At 38.9% G+C, this 17,078-nt stretch overlaps 1 protein-coding gene and 1 pseudogene across 5 annotated transcripts in view; both read right to left on the reverse strand.

Annotated features, from left to right (window-relative positions):
- RYR2 (ryanodine receptor 2) overlaps window positions 1–17,078 on the reverse strand; it is an 803,099-nt gene that overhangs the window by 455,986 nt on the left and 330,035 nt on the right. For all 5 annotated transcript variants that reach the window (XM_070471032.1, XM_070471028.1, XM_070471029.1 and 2 more), the window contains 3 exons: window positions 15,359–15,471; window positions 6,769–6,868; window positions 5,966–6,062 (listed from right to left, as the gene is read on the reverse strand). In XM_070471032.1, coding sequence (XP_070327133.1) covers window positions 5,966–6,062; window positions 6,769–6,868; window positions 15,359–15,471 — 310 coding nt within the window. The remainder of the gene's footprint in view (window positions 1–5,965; window positions 6,063–6,768; window positions 6,869–15,358; window positions 15,472–17,078) is intronic.
- LOC139036084 (heterogeneous nuclear ribonucleoprotein A3-like) lies at window positions 1,040–2,185 on the reverse strand (annotated as a pseudogene).

A 17,078-nucleotide genomic window follows, 5' to 3' on the forward strand; every position in this document is an offset into this window, starting at 1 on the left:
AAAGAGGGATCCTTCTCCACTACAAACCTGTCACATTCTGTTCAAAACAGTAGAGGATTTTCTTTGCTACAGTTTAGCTTCCCTTTCTCTACAAGCTACGCTCTGCCATTCTTTCATTGGCATACCCAGGGTCCCTCAACTGCTTCCATATCTGACTAAATGCTGTTCTTCTAAATAATAGTGATAACAGTACCAACAAAAGCAATAATACATTTGTTGATCTCTTAATATGCATCAAGATTTTAGGTGCGTTTTCTTATTGAACCTTCACAACCATCCCATGAAGTAGCAGCTAGTATTTAAACTGCATTTTATAGAGGAGAAAAATCATGTTTAAAGAAATTTAGTCATCTTCATGAGTCACACAACGAGTAAGGAGCAGAGGAGAGGCCCACACTTAGGTCTGTCTTATTCTACATCCCTAATCTCTACAGTAACTGTACAAACGGTAGAAGGGCTCAAAAAATCACTTGGCTTAAGTGCTTGATTTAACAAATCAGAAATTAAGATTCCAAAGACTATGGCACAGTGTCTCTTTGCTCCTAAGTCTCTATGATTATATTATAGCATCGAACACATCTACACCAACAATCCTCCTTTGGACTCCATAACTTCCCTGGTTCTCCACTTAACTATCATTCTGGCTTTCTAGCAACTCTCCGTTGCCTGTCCATGTTCTTCTTTTTTTTTTTTTTGAAAAGTTAAAAATTCCTTAATTTTTTATTCCTGGTACCACTACCACAATTTACAGGGCAATATACCTGATGTAATGAAAAGAAAAAGAAAAATCTACAACAGATAAAAGACCTCAGGAATGTACATCTAATTAACACTACATTGCATTAATCAATAGCTGCACTTTTTGCAAACTGTGGTTATGACAGTCCTGAACAAGAAGGGTTTCCTGTTTAAGCTGCAGTAACTTTTCTGACTATGGATCATAGTTCCTTCTGTAGCAGATTTTTACAGTTCCTCTAAAGCATTTGGGACGACTGTCTCAAAGTAACCGGCAGCTTTCCTGACAACTCCTCACTCTCCTGCTAAGAACTGTAGCCCTTTTTTCTGAGTTTTTAGAACCTTCTGCTACCATATCCACCACTTCCACCACCAGATCCATAACCACCACCATAGGGACTGCCCCAGCTTCCTCCAACAAAACTACCCCGTTTCATGGGTCCATAATTTGATTGCTGTTGTCCACTATAATTTCCAAAATCATTATAGTTTCCACCACCACCATAGTTACCTCCAAAATTTCCTCCTTCATTGTAACCATCATATCCTCCACCACCGCCACCATATCCACAACCTTGGTTTCCATATCCTGGTCCACCACCACCGTAACCTCCTCTACTACTATAACCAGGACCACCGCCATAGTTGCCACCATCACCTCCAAATCCATTGTATCCACCATCACCTCCTCCATAACTCCCTCGGCTGCCACCACCTCCACCACCATAGCTTCCTCTTCCACCAAAGTTTCCACCACGGCCAAAGTTACCTCCACCACCTCCAAAGTTTCCTCCACGACCCATAAAGTTGCCAGATCCACCTCCACGACCTCTTTGTGATCCAGCAGATTACATCACTTATTTAGAAAGGGCCTTTTTCACTTCACAATTATGCCCATTAATAGTGTGGTATTTCTGAACAACAATTTTATCAACTGTATCATTATCATCAAAAGTTACAAAAGCAAATCCCCTCTTTTTCCCACTCTGCCTGTCTTCCATAACTTCTATGGTTTCAATCTTGCCATACTTTTCAAAGTAGTCTCTCAAATTATATTCTTCTGTATCTTCTTTAATACCACCAACAAAAATTTTCTTCACTATTAGATGGGCACCAGGCTTTACAGAATCCTCTCTAGAAACAGCTCTCTTTGGCTCCACTACACGCCCATCAACCTTGTGTGGTCATGCACACATTGCTGCATCCACTTCTTCAACACAAGAGTGAGTCACAAAACCAGAGCCCCTGGGACGTTTTGTTTGGAGGTCTCTCATCACCACACAATCTGTAAGTGTGCCCCATTTCTCAAAATGTTCTCTTAAGCTATCGTCTGTAGTTTCAAAGCTCAGACCACCAATAAACAGCTTTCTCAACTGCTCTGGTTCCTTGGGATCATGACCCTCCATTTTGAGACCGGACTCGCCTCTTCCAACTCGAGTTCAGTATCTGTCCATGTTCTAAGTGTCAGCCTTCTCTAGGACTCCATCCTCAGCCTCCTCCCTAGTTTGTCTGCCAAGGTTTTGCAAACTGTAAAAACATTTATTTTTTTAATTGGAGTATAATTGCCTTAAAATGGTGTGTTGGTTTCTGCTGTACAACAATATGAATCGGCTATAAATATACATATATTCCCTCCTTTTTGAGCCTTCCTCCCGCCTCCCCATTCCACTATTCTAGGTCATCACAGAGCACCAAGCTGAGCTCCCGATGTTACACACAGCAGCTTCCCACTATCTATCCATTTCACACACTGTAGTATCTACGTGTTAATGCTACTCTCTAAACTCTCCCCCCCTTCTCCCACGTTACATCCATAAGTCTCTTCTCTGTCTGCATCTCTATTCCTGCCCTGCAAATCGGTTAATCAGTACCATTTTTCTAGAGTCCCATACAACGTTCTTCTCTTTCTGACTTAACTTCATTCTGTATGACAAACTCTAGCTTCATCCACATCACTACAAATGGCCTAATTTCATTCTTTTTTTTTTTTCCCAAGTGTCAAAAATCTCGACAATCACTGATCAGGGAACAAGCTTTGACTTCTTGGAAGTATAGTTTCTTTTTTTTTTTTTTTTTTCATTTATTTTTATTAGTTGGAGGCTAATCACTTTACAATATTGCAGTGGTTTTTGCCATACATTGACATGAATCAGCCATGGATTTACATGTGTTCCCCATCCTGATCCCCTCTCCCGCCTCCCTCTCCATCCCATCCCTCTAGGTCTTCCCAGTGCACCAGCCCTGAGTGCTTGTCTCATGCATCCAACCTGGGCTGGCGATCTGTTTCACCCTTGATAGTATACTTGTTTCAATGCTATTCTCTCAGAACATCCCACCCTCGCCTTCTCCCACAGAGTCCAAAAGTATGTTCTGTACATCTGTGTCTCTTTTTCTGTTTTGCATACAGGGTTATCGTTACCATCTTTTTAAATTCCATATATACGCATTAGTATACTGTATTGGTCTTTATCTTTCTGGCTTACTTCACTCTGTATAATGGGCTCCAGTTTCATCCATCTCATTAGAACTGATTCAAATGTATTCTTTTTAATGGTTGAGTAATAGTCCATGGTGTATATGTACCACAGCTTCCTCATCCATTCATCTGCTGATGGGCATCTAGGTTGCTTCCATGTCCTGGCTATTATAAACAGTGCTGCAATGAACATTGGGATGCACGTGTCTCTTTCAGATCTGGTTTCCTTGGTGTCTATGCCCAGAAGTGGTATTGCTGGGTCATATGGCAGTTCTATTTCCAGTTTTTTAAGGAATCCCCACACTGTTCTCCATAGTGGCTGTACTAATTTGCATTCCCACCAACAGTGTAAGAGGGTTCCCTTTTCTCCACACCCTCTCCAGCATTTATTGCTTGTAGACCTTTGGATAGCAGCCATCCTGACTGGCGTGTAATGGCACCTCACTGTGGTTTTGATTTGCATTTCTCTGATAATGAGTGATGTTAAGAAAGAAAGAAAGTGAAGTCGCTCAGTCATGTTGACTCTTTGTGACCCCATAGACTGTAGCCTACCAGGCTCCTCCATCCATGGAATTTTCCAGGCAAGAGTATTGGGGTGGGTTGCCATTTCCTTCTCCAGGGGATCTTCCCGACCCAGGGATCGAACTTGGGTCTTCCACACTGCAGGCAGACGCTTTACCATCTGAGCCACCAGAAAAGCCCTATATTTTTTTATAGCTGACTAATATTGCATTGTATATATGTAACATAACTTTTTTATCCATTCATCTGTCAACGGACATCTAGGTTGCTCTTTGCATACTTTTTAAAGCTATGCCCAAGTTGCTAAACATACCCCTGTAATTACAGTTCCTTCCTCTCTATACAGGGCTTCCATTCCTTCAACTACCCTACACGCACCTGTGATTCATATCCAACCCAAGCTTTGTCTAAGCTAAAGACTCAAAAATTCCAATTTCCCATAGACCCTTTATTTCCCATGACCCTTTGTGCTCACCAGTGTCCAAAATCTCATTCAGTCCTTCATACCATACCATACTGTATCTCCTACAGTCTTTAACATCATCTCTCCTTTGAATCAGAAACATCAGCTCACCCTTAAATCTCTCTCAGGGACTACACTGAGTTCATCCCTAAACCAGTTAATCAATCTGACCTGAAATGTCTCTGGATCAGGTCATCCTATTCTAATGGCCACTGTCCAAGCTAAGCTTCTCTTAGCTTGATGATGAATGACTACATCAGCCTTCTGCTTTAATTGCATTGGTTTCCCTGATCCACAATCTCTCTGCCTCTGGTCTAAGTTCCTCTTGTTCATCAGAGCAACCCTTTTCAAAGATACTATGTTATCCCTGCTCATCCCCACAGACCCCTTCCCAACTAACTCAGAGCAAGAGCCAGCCCATGGTTATGGCACTAAGGAGCCTTCAAAAGCTGATCCAACTCCTCCCTCCTGTCTAGTTTCTATCCTCCTTCCATCCTGCCCCTCATCACTCCAGAATTATTACTATTTCCAGGACACACTTCTGTTCATATTTTTGTTTGGAATTAATCCCTCAAAACAACAGCTTTTTGAAGTCCCTCTCATTTTCATACATACCCTTATCAACACCATCAACATCTTCCTAGCCTACTATAAGCAGCACTTTTTAGTTTAGGACATTTTTACAGGCTCTGTGTTTCACACTTCACCATACCTAGCTCTGCCTGGCAAGAGAGGTTAAGACTAGTATCCAGGTCTCAAACTGATTTTTCCCAAAATTAAACAGCTAGTTAAATGATTGATATTAATTTTCTAAATGTTTTCATTTCTAAATATTCATATATTATTAGAAACCTCCACCAAAAGACTTAAAGCCATGTAATAAATCACCCAGATCATCATTCTCTCACAGTCATCTCTTACATATCCTACCATATCCATTCATTAATTTGTGAGGCAAATAAAACATTCAAATCACCCTAAATATTTTTATGGTTTTTTATTACTTGTGCACTTTTTCCTGTGATCCAGATTACTTCTATCTTGGCCCAGTGCCAAATAATATTAACACAAGAGCAGTATTAAAATCACATAAAATATTAGACTAAATGATTAATTTTTTTACTTATGTCAGGTGGCACTGGTGGTAAAGAGCCCGCCTGCCAATGTAGGAGACATAAGGAACACAGGTCCGATCCCTAGGTCAGCAAGATCCCTGAAAGAGGGCATGGCAACCCACTCCAGTATTCTTACCTAGAGAGTCCCATGAACAGAGGAGCCTGGCGGGCTATACTCCATAAGATTGCAAAGAGTTAGACATGACTGAACCAACTTAGCACACATATCAATCAATGGGAGGGAACAGAAAAAGGTCCTGAACTTCTGGGCAGTTTGAGAACTCTGACTTTTAAACTGAATTTGAGACTACACATTCCAGAAAGAGAATTCATCAAAAAAAAAAAAATTGAACATTTAATGAATCCCTAAGTAGTTAAATGAGCACTCTTCCCACTCAGTTTCTTGTGTTCAATGCTTCTAACCATGTTTTCATTATACAAAAATTTTCAGCAACTCTATTGATAGGCAGCAAAAACCTAATATGAGAAAAAATTTCAGAGGAGATCAATAAATGGATCACTTCAGTGGACAGATAAACAATAGTGGCCCACTTTCTATTACATGAATGGCCTGAATAGACATACTCTTAAATTATAAAAATTATATCAAAACATGAAAATGCAAGGCTTAAAGCACTGAGCCCAGATACCAACCTCCGCTGCTCTTCACCGTGTTCTCCTGAAGGGACAGTGAGGCATTCATCCATATGTCCATGAAGCAACCTGAGGACGTCACCACCAATCAGATACCCTAGAAGGATCGAAACACAGTCACATTTGAACTGTCATCATCAGATAGTGAAAGCTAAACAGAATATCTGATCTGACCTCCTATTTTCACAGACAGAGAAACAGAAGTCTGGTAAGGAGTAAGTACTGGACCAAAATTGCAGAGATGGGTGGGGTCACCTGTCTTCCACTCCTGAGCCCTGGGTTTCCAAGTCCCAGAGTCAGTGATATTCCCACTACTATATGTGACCTCAGCCTCATAAAAGCGTCCACTAAACATACAAGCCTAAATAGGCTCAGATTTGAACTTATGTAAGTGAGAATAATCAGAACAAACTGATACATCCCAAGAAAATCTTGATGCCCAAGCATTGCTGTGATCCAGCACTAAGTCACACACCCTGGAAGATGAGAAATCTCGACATTAGCCTAACTAAGCAATACCCTAAGGCCAAAACATGGAGAAAATAACCCCTAGAAAGCTAGCACTTATAGTACACACAAGAATAAGCTAAAGTTGACAACAGTGTAAAAATAAGGAGAGCTAAATCTTAACACAAACTTCACTTTTAAGTAGCAATTGAAATAAGTTCTTAAATGTCATGTATCTTCATTATAGAATATTTTGACACAAACAGCTCTAATTTATTTGCTCATTAACACAGTTTCAAAGATGACTCTCAACTCTGTATCAGGGACCAGCCTCCTAGTAGAAGTGGAGTTTTTACCTTGGGCTGCTTCACTTCCTGAGCTGATGGGGGCCACACTCCAGAGGGTCTGCTGGAAAGCAGCATCCACGTGCAAGCTGCCGTTACCGTAAGACAAGTGCTGCAGTAGGGGCAAAAGGAGGCATCACTACAGGCTCTGCGCAAATCTTAACATGCAAGTGCTGCTGGCCACTCAAACTGCACACTGCGGATTTGGAAACGTCCACAGAGAAACTCTGTTTCACTCCTGTCACCAAAAATGAAGAGACTAGTAGAATAAAAGTTAAGAGTTTATATCTAACTTTGGGTATTTTTCAGCTTCCTTCTAAGCATTACTACTCAAGTCACTAACCGGAAATCATACAAATTAAAGTAATAAAAATAAATTTGTGAAAACGGACTATTCTTTTGTAAAGGCTTACTATACAGACAGAGGGCACTTATCATTAAAACTGCAATTAAGGTTTTACATATTACACCATGACAGTGTTCTGACAGTGAAGTAGGTGAAATCTATAGGACTGATATGTCTTGGTTTTACGGGGTCCTTTAGGAACTTTTATCTACAATTTGACATAATAGCCATTAGATGGCAATACTTCCTGCTGCTAAGTCATGTCAGTCCTGTCTGACTCTGCGTGACCCCAGAGACGGCAGCCCACCAGGCTCCCCCATCCCTGGGATTCTCCAGGCAAAAACACTGGAGTGGGTTGCCATTTCCTTCTCCAATGTGTGAAAGTGAAAAGTGAAAGTGAAGTCGCTCAGTCGTGTCTGACTCTTAGCGACCCCATGGACCGCAGCCTACCAGGCTCCTCCGTCCATGGGATTTCCCAGGCAAGAGTACTGGAGTGGGCTGCAATTGCCTTCTCCAGGCAATACTTCCTAATAGTATCAAAAATCAGGACAATAAATGTCCTTCAAAATTCATTCATTTCAAATCTCAGATTTTCCTGCTTAAAATCAAATGTATTAAAAGATGGTCATATTTTACATCTTTAAGAGCCATAATTGATGAACTCTGAAATGACAAGTAAAGAAAAACCAAATTATGGATACAACCAAATGCCTTGCTTATTTCCTTAACCATTACCTGGCTGCTGCTGGAAAAACCACCTGTTCTCTCAGAGTCATCTCAGTAAACATCACCAACATTCCTATAATATTCCTGCAACATTTTCCAGTTTTGATAACAATAGCTTAAGCTTTTAAAGATTTTAATTGCACTAGAACTTTTTCAGAAATCTGACTCTCCTAGTTAAATGAAGAACAGCCACAGCATGAAAAGTCACACTGGTATATGTCACAGGTCCTTCTAATATCCAAAGGTCTCTCCTACCTAAATATAAAAATATTTATTATATATAATGTTTATACTAAATACACTAGGTCACCAGCACACATAGGTACTTCATTTTCTTTCTCTTAAAAACAAAATCAAAGAAATTTGTGACATTTGACATTTATGTAATTATCTAGAATATAATTTTTTCAGTCAGTAAAATTAAGAGTGAATGCATCAGATTCAGCAATAACATGCTCTTACCCCTCACCCCACACCCTCCTCTTCACCTGAACCTGTCACTCTTAAGCAAAATTTCAGCTGAGATGCCTTTACTGAATTAATTTCTTCTCTGATATGTTAAAATTCTTTAACTGTTTACAAATAAATCACATGCCAGCTGCTTCCACAACCAAGAAAAATATATTTTCTTTCATAGCCTTCAACATACAACATTATCCTTTAGTGTATTTTTATTTCTCCCTCTTGTAAGCTATCTGGCACAGGCTCACAACTGTATTCCTTGCATCTGAAAGGGTTATAATAAAGAAGTAAGTGCAGAAGCCAACCAGACCTTTCAAATCAAAGTAGCATAAACTTTAAAGAATGTAATTTAAGTTATTTCATAAACACTCTTATTTCATGATCAAATCCAGAATAACAGCAAAAGAATAGAAAAATACATACACATTAGCTGAACTGTAATTACAGTGCTACAGGAACTGAGAGATGAGACCTGCCTAATCAGAACTGAGTCCATTTTCCTGGGCCTTGAGGACAGGTGGTGTTTCCACAGGAGAGACTGGGTTCCGTGTGGGATGAAACATTCCAGGAGCCAGTATGATCATTTGGCCTGAACCTCATATTGAAATATTTAGAGATGCTGTCTTCAAAAGTTTGCACATACATTGGATTTGGGTATCTGTATTCATAATGTTAATGTGCTAAGTAAGTGTAAATATACTAAAAATATCAAAACTTTTCTAACCTAGTTTGGAGATTTTCACTCCTAATATTCTAGAAACCTCATAGTTGGAAGTTGCCTGGCCTTTTTTTTTTTTTTTTTTTTTTTGGCCCTCTAAGCTCTAATACGGGAAATAGGATGCAAAGAGGCAGAGATAAAGGAATGTAAGCACAGTAAAGTTTCATCTTTGGGGCATATAGCATATACTTAGAAACAGAGTGAGACAAAGGCCTGCAGACAAGGCAGGTGCCAGATCAAGGACTTTATTGGGAATAAGGAGCCACTGCAATGAAAAGGAGACACAGCAATGGCATCCCACTCCAGTACTCTTGCCTGGAAAATCCCACGGATGGAGGAGCCTGGTAGGCTGCAGTCCATGGGGTCGCTAAGAGTTGGACACGACTGAGCAACTTCACTTTCACTTTTCACTTTCACACATTGGAGAAGGAAATGGCAACCCACTCCAGCGTTCTTGCCTGGAGAATCCCAGGGATGGGGGAGCCTAGTGGGCTGCCGTCTATGGGATCACACGGAGTCAGACATGACTGAAGTGACTTAGCAGCAGCAGCAATGAAAAAATAATGGAGGAAGGAGTACTACAATGTAATTTTCAAATCATATCTAAGCCTGAAAGTCAAAGTGTTAATTGCTTAGTTGTGTCTGACTCTCCTTGTTATGCAATGGTCTGTCCATGGAATTCTCTAGGCGAGAATACTGGAGTGGGTAGACATTCCCTTCTCCAAGGGACCTTCCCGACCCAGGGGTGGAACCAGGGTCTCCTCTATTGCAGGCATTTCTTTACTGACTGAGCTACTAGGGAAGCCCAAGAAATACAATAAGTATAAGCATAAAAATAGGAAAATCTCAGCCTGTTGGAAAAAAGTTTAAAAAAAAAAATGTCCTTAAGATCATATTACACCATTTAAAGTTATCTAGATAATATCCACTCTTCTCAAAGAAATATTCTCTAGGCATAACTCTTTCGGATGCCTCTATTTAATTTTGCCACATCACCAAGAAAGGAAAATCTGCATAAGAACCACACTGTTTGTGAATTCACAGGTCTGTAAGGTAAAATATTCAGAAGGCAGTAACAGTTTCAGTAACTAGCACTAAGATGAGTTATCCTTAAAGCAAAAACAGATGTCCAAGGCTGAAAGCACAGCTGACCTTAGGCTGAAACATGCAACTGCTCTCAAGCGTACACACCTTCCAGGGCACTGGAGGGACTTGGGAAGAGTCATCTGCTCCCTTCTATCACCTTGATTCGCATGTTAGTGACTCTAGAGTTCTCACAGACACATGAATCATATGAGGAGCTTCCCCAAAAAAGGAAGATTTGGGGAATTTCCCTGACAATTCAGTGGTTAAAACTTCACCTTCCAATGCAAGGGGGTGCAGGTTCGACTCCTGGTCTGGGAGCTACAATCCCACATGTCTCAAGACCAAAAAAAGACAAAACAAAACAGAAGCAATACTATAACAAAATCAATAAAGATTTTTTAAATGGTCTATATTAAAAATCTTATTAAAAAGACAAATTTGAATTCATGAGGTGGGGCCAGTCGGGGGGTGGGGGTGGGCAACCAAGGCCACTAATCCAAGAAGCATGCTTTGAGTAACAAGACTTTCTATGATAGAAGCACACAATCTCAGGCTTAGAGAAGATGCTACAAATCACCTCCCAGGAGTTCTCAACCTGGACTCCACTTTGATACCTTCCGTTTCCTTTGTAATCCAGCGTATATATTGTATGCATTTTAAAAGCTAATGAGACAAGGAATATCTGACTGCCCAAAAGGTCCAAGCACAAAAATTTTTAAGAATATCCAAATTCAACCTTTATCTGAAGCATTCATTCACTCATTTATTTCTCTCTCATTAAGGGCCAGACACTTGGGTCCTAGTGATGTGAGACTCTGGAAAAATGATCCTCCAGCGACAGGGAACACAAGTAAACAAGATACATCACCCTCCAGGCTTCATTTTTTTAATTCTGAGAAAAAAAAAAAAGACACAGATAGATGTTCTTTTCAAATGGAACATGGAACAGTCTATGTTTTCATTACCTGAGCCACAGAGGGAAAAAAAAGGTGACTGCAGTCATTCTAGCTATCAATATTTTCATGCAACTTAAGGCAACTCAGTAACTTATACAATCAAACCACCTAGCATTTCTTATCAGAAATAAAGAGGTTAGTATGAGAGAAGGAAATTTTTAAGAGCCTTAGAATAGCTTTATTTTAAGCATTTTTCATCACTTTCGATTGTGAGGTTCTGCTTTTCCCAATTTACTTTTAGACAGTTGTTTGGTAATATTTTCATGAATTTTTTTAAAAAAAATCTGTTTCTATAGGTGACAGAGAAAATTATTCAAAAATTAATGTTTCAAATGAGAGCAATCCAATCTATGGGTTGAAAATTCCTGTGCATGCCTGGCTGATTTTATATCTTCTAACACAAATAAGAGTTGTTTTACATGCTTTACTTTATTTTGTTCAGTTTGAAATAGATTCACAGTAGTAGCTATTCAATCATGTTTCCTCTCTTTTAAATTGCATTGTTCTCTTATAATTTAAGCTGCTTTGCTAAAGCCTTTTTAAAAAAAATAAATAAATCATTCCAGTGGGGAAAAAGAATTTCCCTCCCACTTTGGATATTCCTGAAAAACAGAAGAAGGTATCATTTTTTTGTAATAAAATATGAAACAGCAAGCTTGGAAGACATTATTTTGCATAAGGGGTTTGCAATCTTTTCTGGAGAGAAGATCCTTTATTCCTAGGAAATCCTGTAAAGAGGTTCAACACTTGAAGCAGAAGGCAGAGCACCCAGGAGAAGCCTGGGGCTCCAGGAGTCCAGCCCAGTGCCCTTTCGTCCAAAGATAGAGCAGAGAAAAATCAGTCCTTCAATCAGTTTCAATCAATTTACCATCCCACCAGATGTGACCTTGATTAGAGCAGCAAGTGAACAATTAGATAGTTTAACCTTAGCTTAACAATCACTGTTAGTGAAGAGAAATTAGATCAAAGGCCAACTGACAGCAATGACTTAAAAAAAAAAGTCAATGACTGGCAATGTTTATTTTCAGTAGTTAGTTATAACTGCTGTGTTTTCAGTCAAATTTCTCAACTAATTTTTAACCATATCAGAACCTTCTCAGCATATGACTCTTGCTTACACACGACAGACCTTTATTTAAAATCAACTGTTACATCAGAGTCTGTTTACTATTCACTTCCCCTCCTTCTCTTCTTCTGGTTAAATATATAAAGTTCCTTTAACTATTCTTAATAGGTACAAATCTCCCAGGTAAATAATGATAACAATTTTTAGATGTGTCGTAGAGCTCAAAGTCTTGTCTGGATTAAGCATTCAAATCTCTTAATATCCCTGTGAATGGAGCTATTACCCGGACCCAAAAGATGAAGAAACAGAGAGTTTGAAGAGGTTATGTGATTGGCCCAAGCTCATGCTTATCGGGCTCTGTACTAACAAACAAGTGTGTGTATGTGAGAATATATGCAATCCATTTTCAATTATTCAGGTTCAGTATGTGGATTATTCCACCGCTACTGTTTATTCCAATGTCTTTTATTTCCTCACATTTTACCCTTTCACTTGCTCCAGATCCTTCTAACTAAGCACCATGTGGTCCTCGAATCCATGAACATAAGACTCCATACTCTTACTATAATCACCCATGTGGAAATGGAAGGTAATAATTAACTATGCCTAAATCCATTCAAACATCCCTCAGCTTCTCTAACCTAAACTTGAACACTAAGTTACTATCTTAACAATATTCTCCTATAGTTCCATGGGCTTGGTCTATTTTTTCACTACTTTTTCAAGGGCAGAAACCATGTGTAATATGTGGTTGTTCCTGTGGTTTCTATTATTATATGTGAAGTCCATAGAGATAACCACTAAAATCACTGACTTCATCACCAAATCAAAGTAAATTTTTAACAATCTGTTTGGTCAACTATCTATACTTTTTTTTTTAATTTACCTATTTTTTAATTGAAGGATAATTGCTTTACAGAATTTTATTGTTTTCTGTCAAACCTCAACATAAATCAGCCATAGGTATACATATGAACCTCCCCACATCTGCCTCCCCATCCCACCCCTCGAGGTTGACACAGAGCCCATTTGAGTTTCCTGAGCCAGACAGCAAATTCCACTTGGCTATCCATTTTACATATGGTAATGTACGTTTTCATGCTACTCTCTCCACACATCTCACCCTCTCCTCCCCTCTCACTGTGTCCATAAGTCTGTTTTCTATGTCTGTTTCTCCATTGCTGCCCTGCAAATAAATTCTTCAGTACCATCTTTCTAGATTCCATATATATGCATTAGTATACGATATTCATCTTTCTCTTTCTGAATATAAAAGGTTATCAGAGGGACAATCCTGGCAGTGCAGTGGTTGAGACTCCACCCTTCTAAGCAGGAAGTACAGATTTAATTCCTGATTGGGGAACTAAGATCCTGCATGAAGGGCAGTGTGGCAAAAAAAAAAAAAATTTACAGGGTTATCAGAAAAGGAATTTAAATAAACTAGCTAAAATGTAGCTTGACCTCTAAACGTAATTAGTCATGAAGTTCATTTATTTTCCAAGGTAACAGAAGGGGAACCTCATGCATTACAATTACTACCATTGTTTGTACAGTGTTCTTTAATTCCAAGAATGTTCAAATTTATCCTCTCATTGCTTCATCACAGTAACTGTGGTGTTAGGGATAACTGTCACCATTTTCCAATGAGGAAGCCAGAATTCATGGAACTATGTGATTCAAGAAATTAGTGGTAGAATTGACACTTAAAAGCCCTGGCCTCAGCGAGATTCTGAATTTTCTACTCCTGTGCATACTGATGCCATCCTGTCCAACTCTGCTCTGTAGTGGGAAGACCAAGTCCGTACAGCAAAAACATGCATAATTGTGCACAAATAGAAATAAGATATGTGTAGAATTTATACACTGAGAAGCAGGCATGAATTATTTTTATTACTGCTATTGGTTTCCAAGTAAAATGACAACTCAAAATGTCTACCTCCTGATCAAACTACATCAACATCACATACACAGCACAGGCACACAGCAAGGGCTTAATAAAAGCTTACTGGACAAGCCGGCACACTTGCACTGTCCTAGAAATGTGCGTGGTGTGTTTCCACCTACACTGGTTAAGAGAAAAAATGAGAGCAATGCTCCAGGCCCCCTTTAGCTCTGCATTATCAGCTGCTCCATCTAATAGCTCCTGTCAGTTACGAGGCCTTGTTTCCCCACCTCCCTGTCTTCCTCATTACTTCTTTCCTCAAAGCAAGTAAAACTACACCCTTCCTCTTAGCAGTGTTTCAAAAATTGGAATTAATTGTGTTGGTTAGCAAAAACTTACTTGACCCACAAGACCCACTCTATTCAGAGTCTCATAGAGCCAAGGGGTACCAACTACTTTCTTAATTCAAAATCACACACAAATATTTTGATTTAAGGAAGTGGAAATAAACTCAAGCTAATTTTAGAAAATGTTATTGCAACAATGCTCTGTTTCTGATTTTTGTTTCAGTCATCATCCACTATGATGTCTGGGATTTTTTTATGTGGATATTCATGTAGAGTTTATAATACTACATTTTATATTTGTTTACTTTCTCAACTTTAAAATAAAAAATATTTTGCCCTGAGATCTTATACACTTCCATTAACTGCAATCTTTCGTGAACTTCTGCATATGATTATTTTTACCAAAAATACAATTTACTAAATAAGTTAAATTAAATAGATAATGACCTTACCACAAAAATAAAAAAACACCTCCTCTGATTAAACATAAACTTCTTTCTTTAATCTCTCATTTCCAGCCCTTCTCCGCTGGAACAATGCAATATCAGTGAGAGAATTAAACTGTATTTCATTTATTTCTCCTTTCTTAGCATGACAAGTGTTTCTCCTATAATAATTTGCTCTCATAAATAACAAAATAGGTAATCACAGCCTCATTAATACATCTTTATCATTGGGCACAAAATAACGTCTGTGGAATTTCAAAATCCTGATTGGATTGCGTTTACATGCTGTTGATAAAATAATCCAAGAACAGGCTCTATCAATGTCGTGAACATACAGACTAAGGGCATGAGGGAAGTCTGTGTAAATAATCCTACTAAGCCACACTTCCACACATGGCACATCATTCCCTCTACTTATGGAGTTATTTATAACTCATCAAATAGAGATACAGGCTTGTTTCTAAGCAATTTTCCTACATAATTGGCAATCTCAGCTTTAAAGGAATCATTTTATTGACCTGTCACTCATCTTATTCCCAAGTACATGATCTCACTTTCCACACTTACCAGGTACCTTTCAGAGGACACGCTCACCAAGATGAGGTCATCTCCAACGCGCACCTTTTCTCCTTCTGAGCGCTGCTTAGAGGCAGGATGGATGGTCCACCAACAAGCTTCACCTGCACGATGATTGACAAGTGAAACACAAAGAAGTGCCTCTTAGTTTAAAACTTGATGTTCTTGGCCAGTGACTCCAAAAAAAGAGGGAAATGAAGTAAATCCTCAAAATCACTCTCCTGAAAATAAAACTGTCCTGTTTACACAAACTTTAGAAATTTGAAAACAGAATGCAAATTCACCTCATAGGCCATGAAAATCAAAAGAATTAGGACAAATTAGCTTTAGAATCTAAAAAAAGAGTGAATATATGCATATGTTTAAATGATTCAGTGTATGGCACACCTGAAACTAACACAACACTGCAAATCAACTGTACTTCAGTGAAAATTTAAAAGGAAGGAGATAAGGAAGGAACGGAGGGGAGAAGGGAGGGCAACAGTGACATGCAAAGGTTCTTCTCTTAGAAAATGACTGTGACATTTGGGGAAGTGTGGAGTCTCTTTCCCCCACTAAGAACTGCTCTGAAAGAATATTTATTTACGCCAACATAAGACCAAATTCACCAGCCACACTGACCCAACTTCATTCCTTAGACAATCACGTCATTAAGCAGTTCACATGGCTCCTTCCAATTATATCCAGTTTTCTACCACTTGATTCTCAAAAGGATTTTGGTTGTGTTATGTGACAGTTATATTGTGATAAATAAAAAGCTTCTAATTTGGGTGGATATTGACTCAAAATGAGTACAAATATTGTCACTTAAGTTTTACTAACCCTGTGCCTTATTTCAAAATGTAGCAGTTTCTATTCATTTAGGAGTAAAAGAGAATCCTACAGAATTGTCTAGGATACATTCTAAAAAGATACATTATAAAGCAATCTGAGTAAAAATAAAATTAAATAATTTCTTCTAGAACAAATCAAGCATAAGCCTCATGAACCACATAACCGTTCTCCATTCTTCAGTCCCATCACAAAGGACATAAGTGTAAGCATGCAATTCTTCAATCTGTTCATGGTTCCTTTTAAACCTAAGTTCTATTGCAAAATGAGAATAGTGATGCATTTGTGCTTGCACGCTAAGTCGTTTCAGTCGTGTCTGACTCTTTGAGACTCTAACAACTGTTATCCATCAGGCTCCTCTGTCCATAAGATTCTCCAGGCAAGAATACTAGAGTGGGTAAGCCAAGCCCTCCTCCCGGGGATCTTCTTGACCTAGGGATCAAAGCCACGTCTCTTACGTCTCCTGCATTGGGAGATGGGTTCTTTACCACTAGTGCTACCTGGGAAGCCCCATCTAATAATTATCACTCTCTTTCTCTGTGCCTCCAACTTTATTATTTCTCCATAACACTTATGTTGAGCTTTTTTTTTTTTTTTACTAATTACCAAATGCCAGAACATAAATTCTACAGTAGCAAGGCATTTGTGTGTTTTCTTTACTAGGGTTTTGTCAGCTCCTATTAGCATTTTGGAGGCATTTGCTCAATATTTTGTTATACAAACCAGTCTTACTTGACTGTCTCCTTACAGAATTCCTTAATTCACTCAATTCACATTTTTAGAGTTGTAGGAAGTTTTCCATTCATTCACTCAAACATTGATAAAGCACATGCTATTTGTCAACCACTGCTTTAGTAGCTGGAGATATATCAACAAATAT

The sequence above is a fragment of the Odocoileus virginianus genome, chromosome 7 (genome assembly GCF_023699985.2).
Source record: "Odocoileus virginianus isolate 20LAN1187 ecotype Illinois chromosome 7, Ovbor_1.2, whole genome shotgun sequence".
Lineage (NCBI taxonomy): Eukaryota > Metazoa > Chordata > Mammalia > Artiodactyla > Cervidae > Odocoileus > Odocoileus virginianus.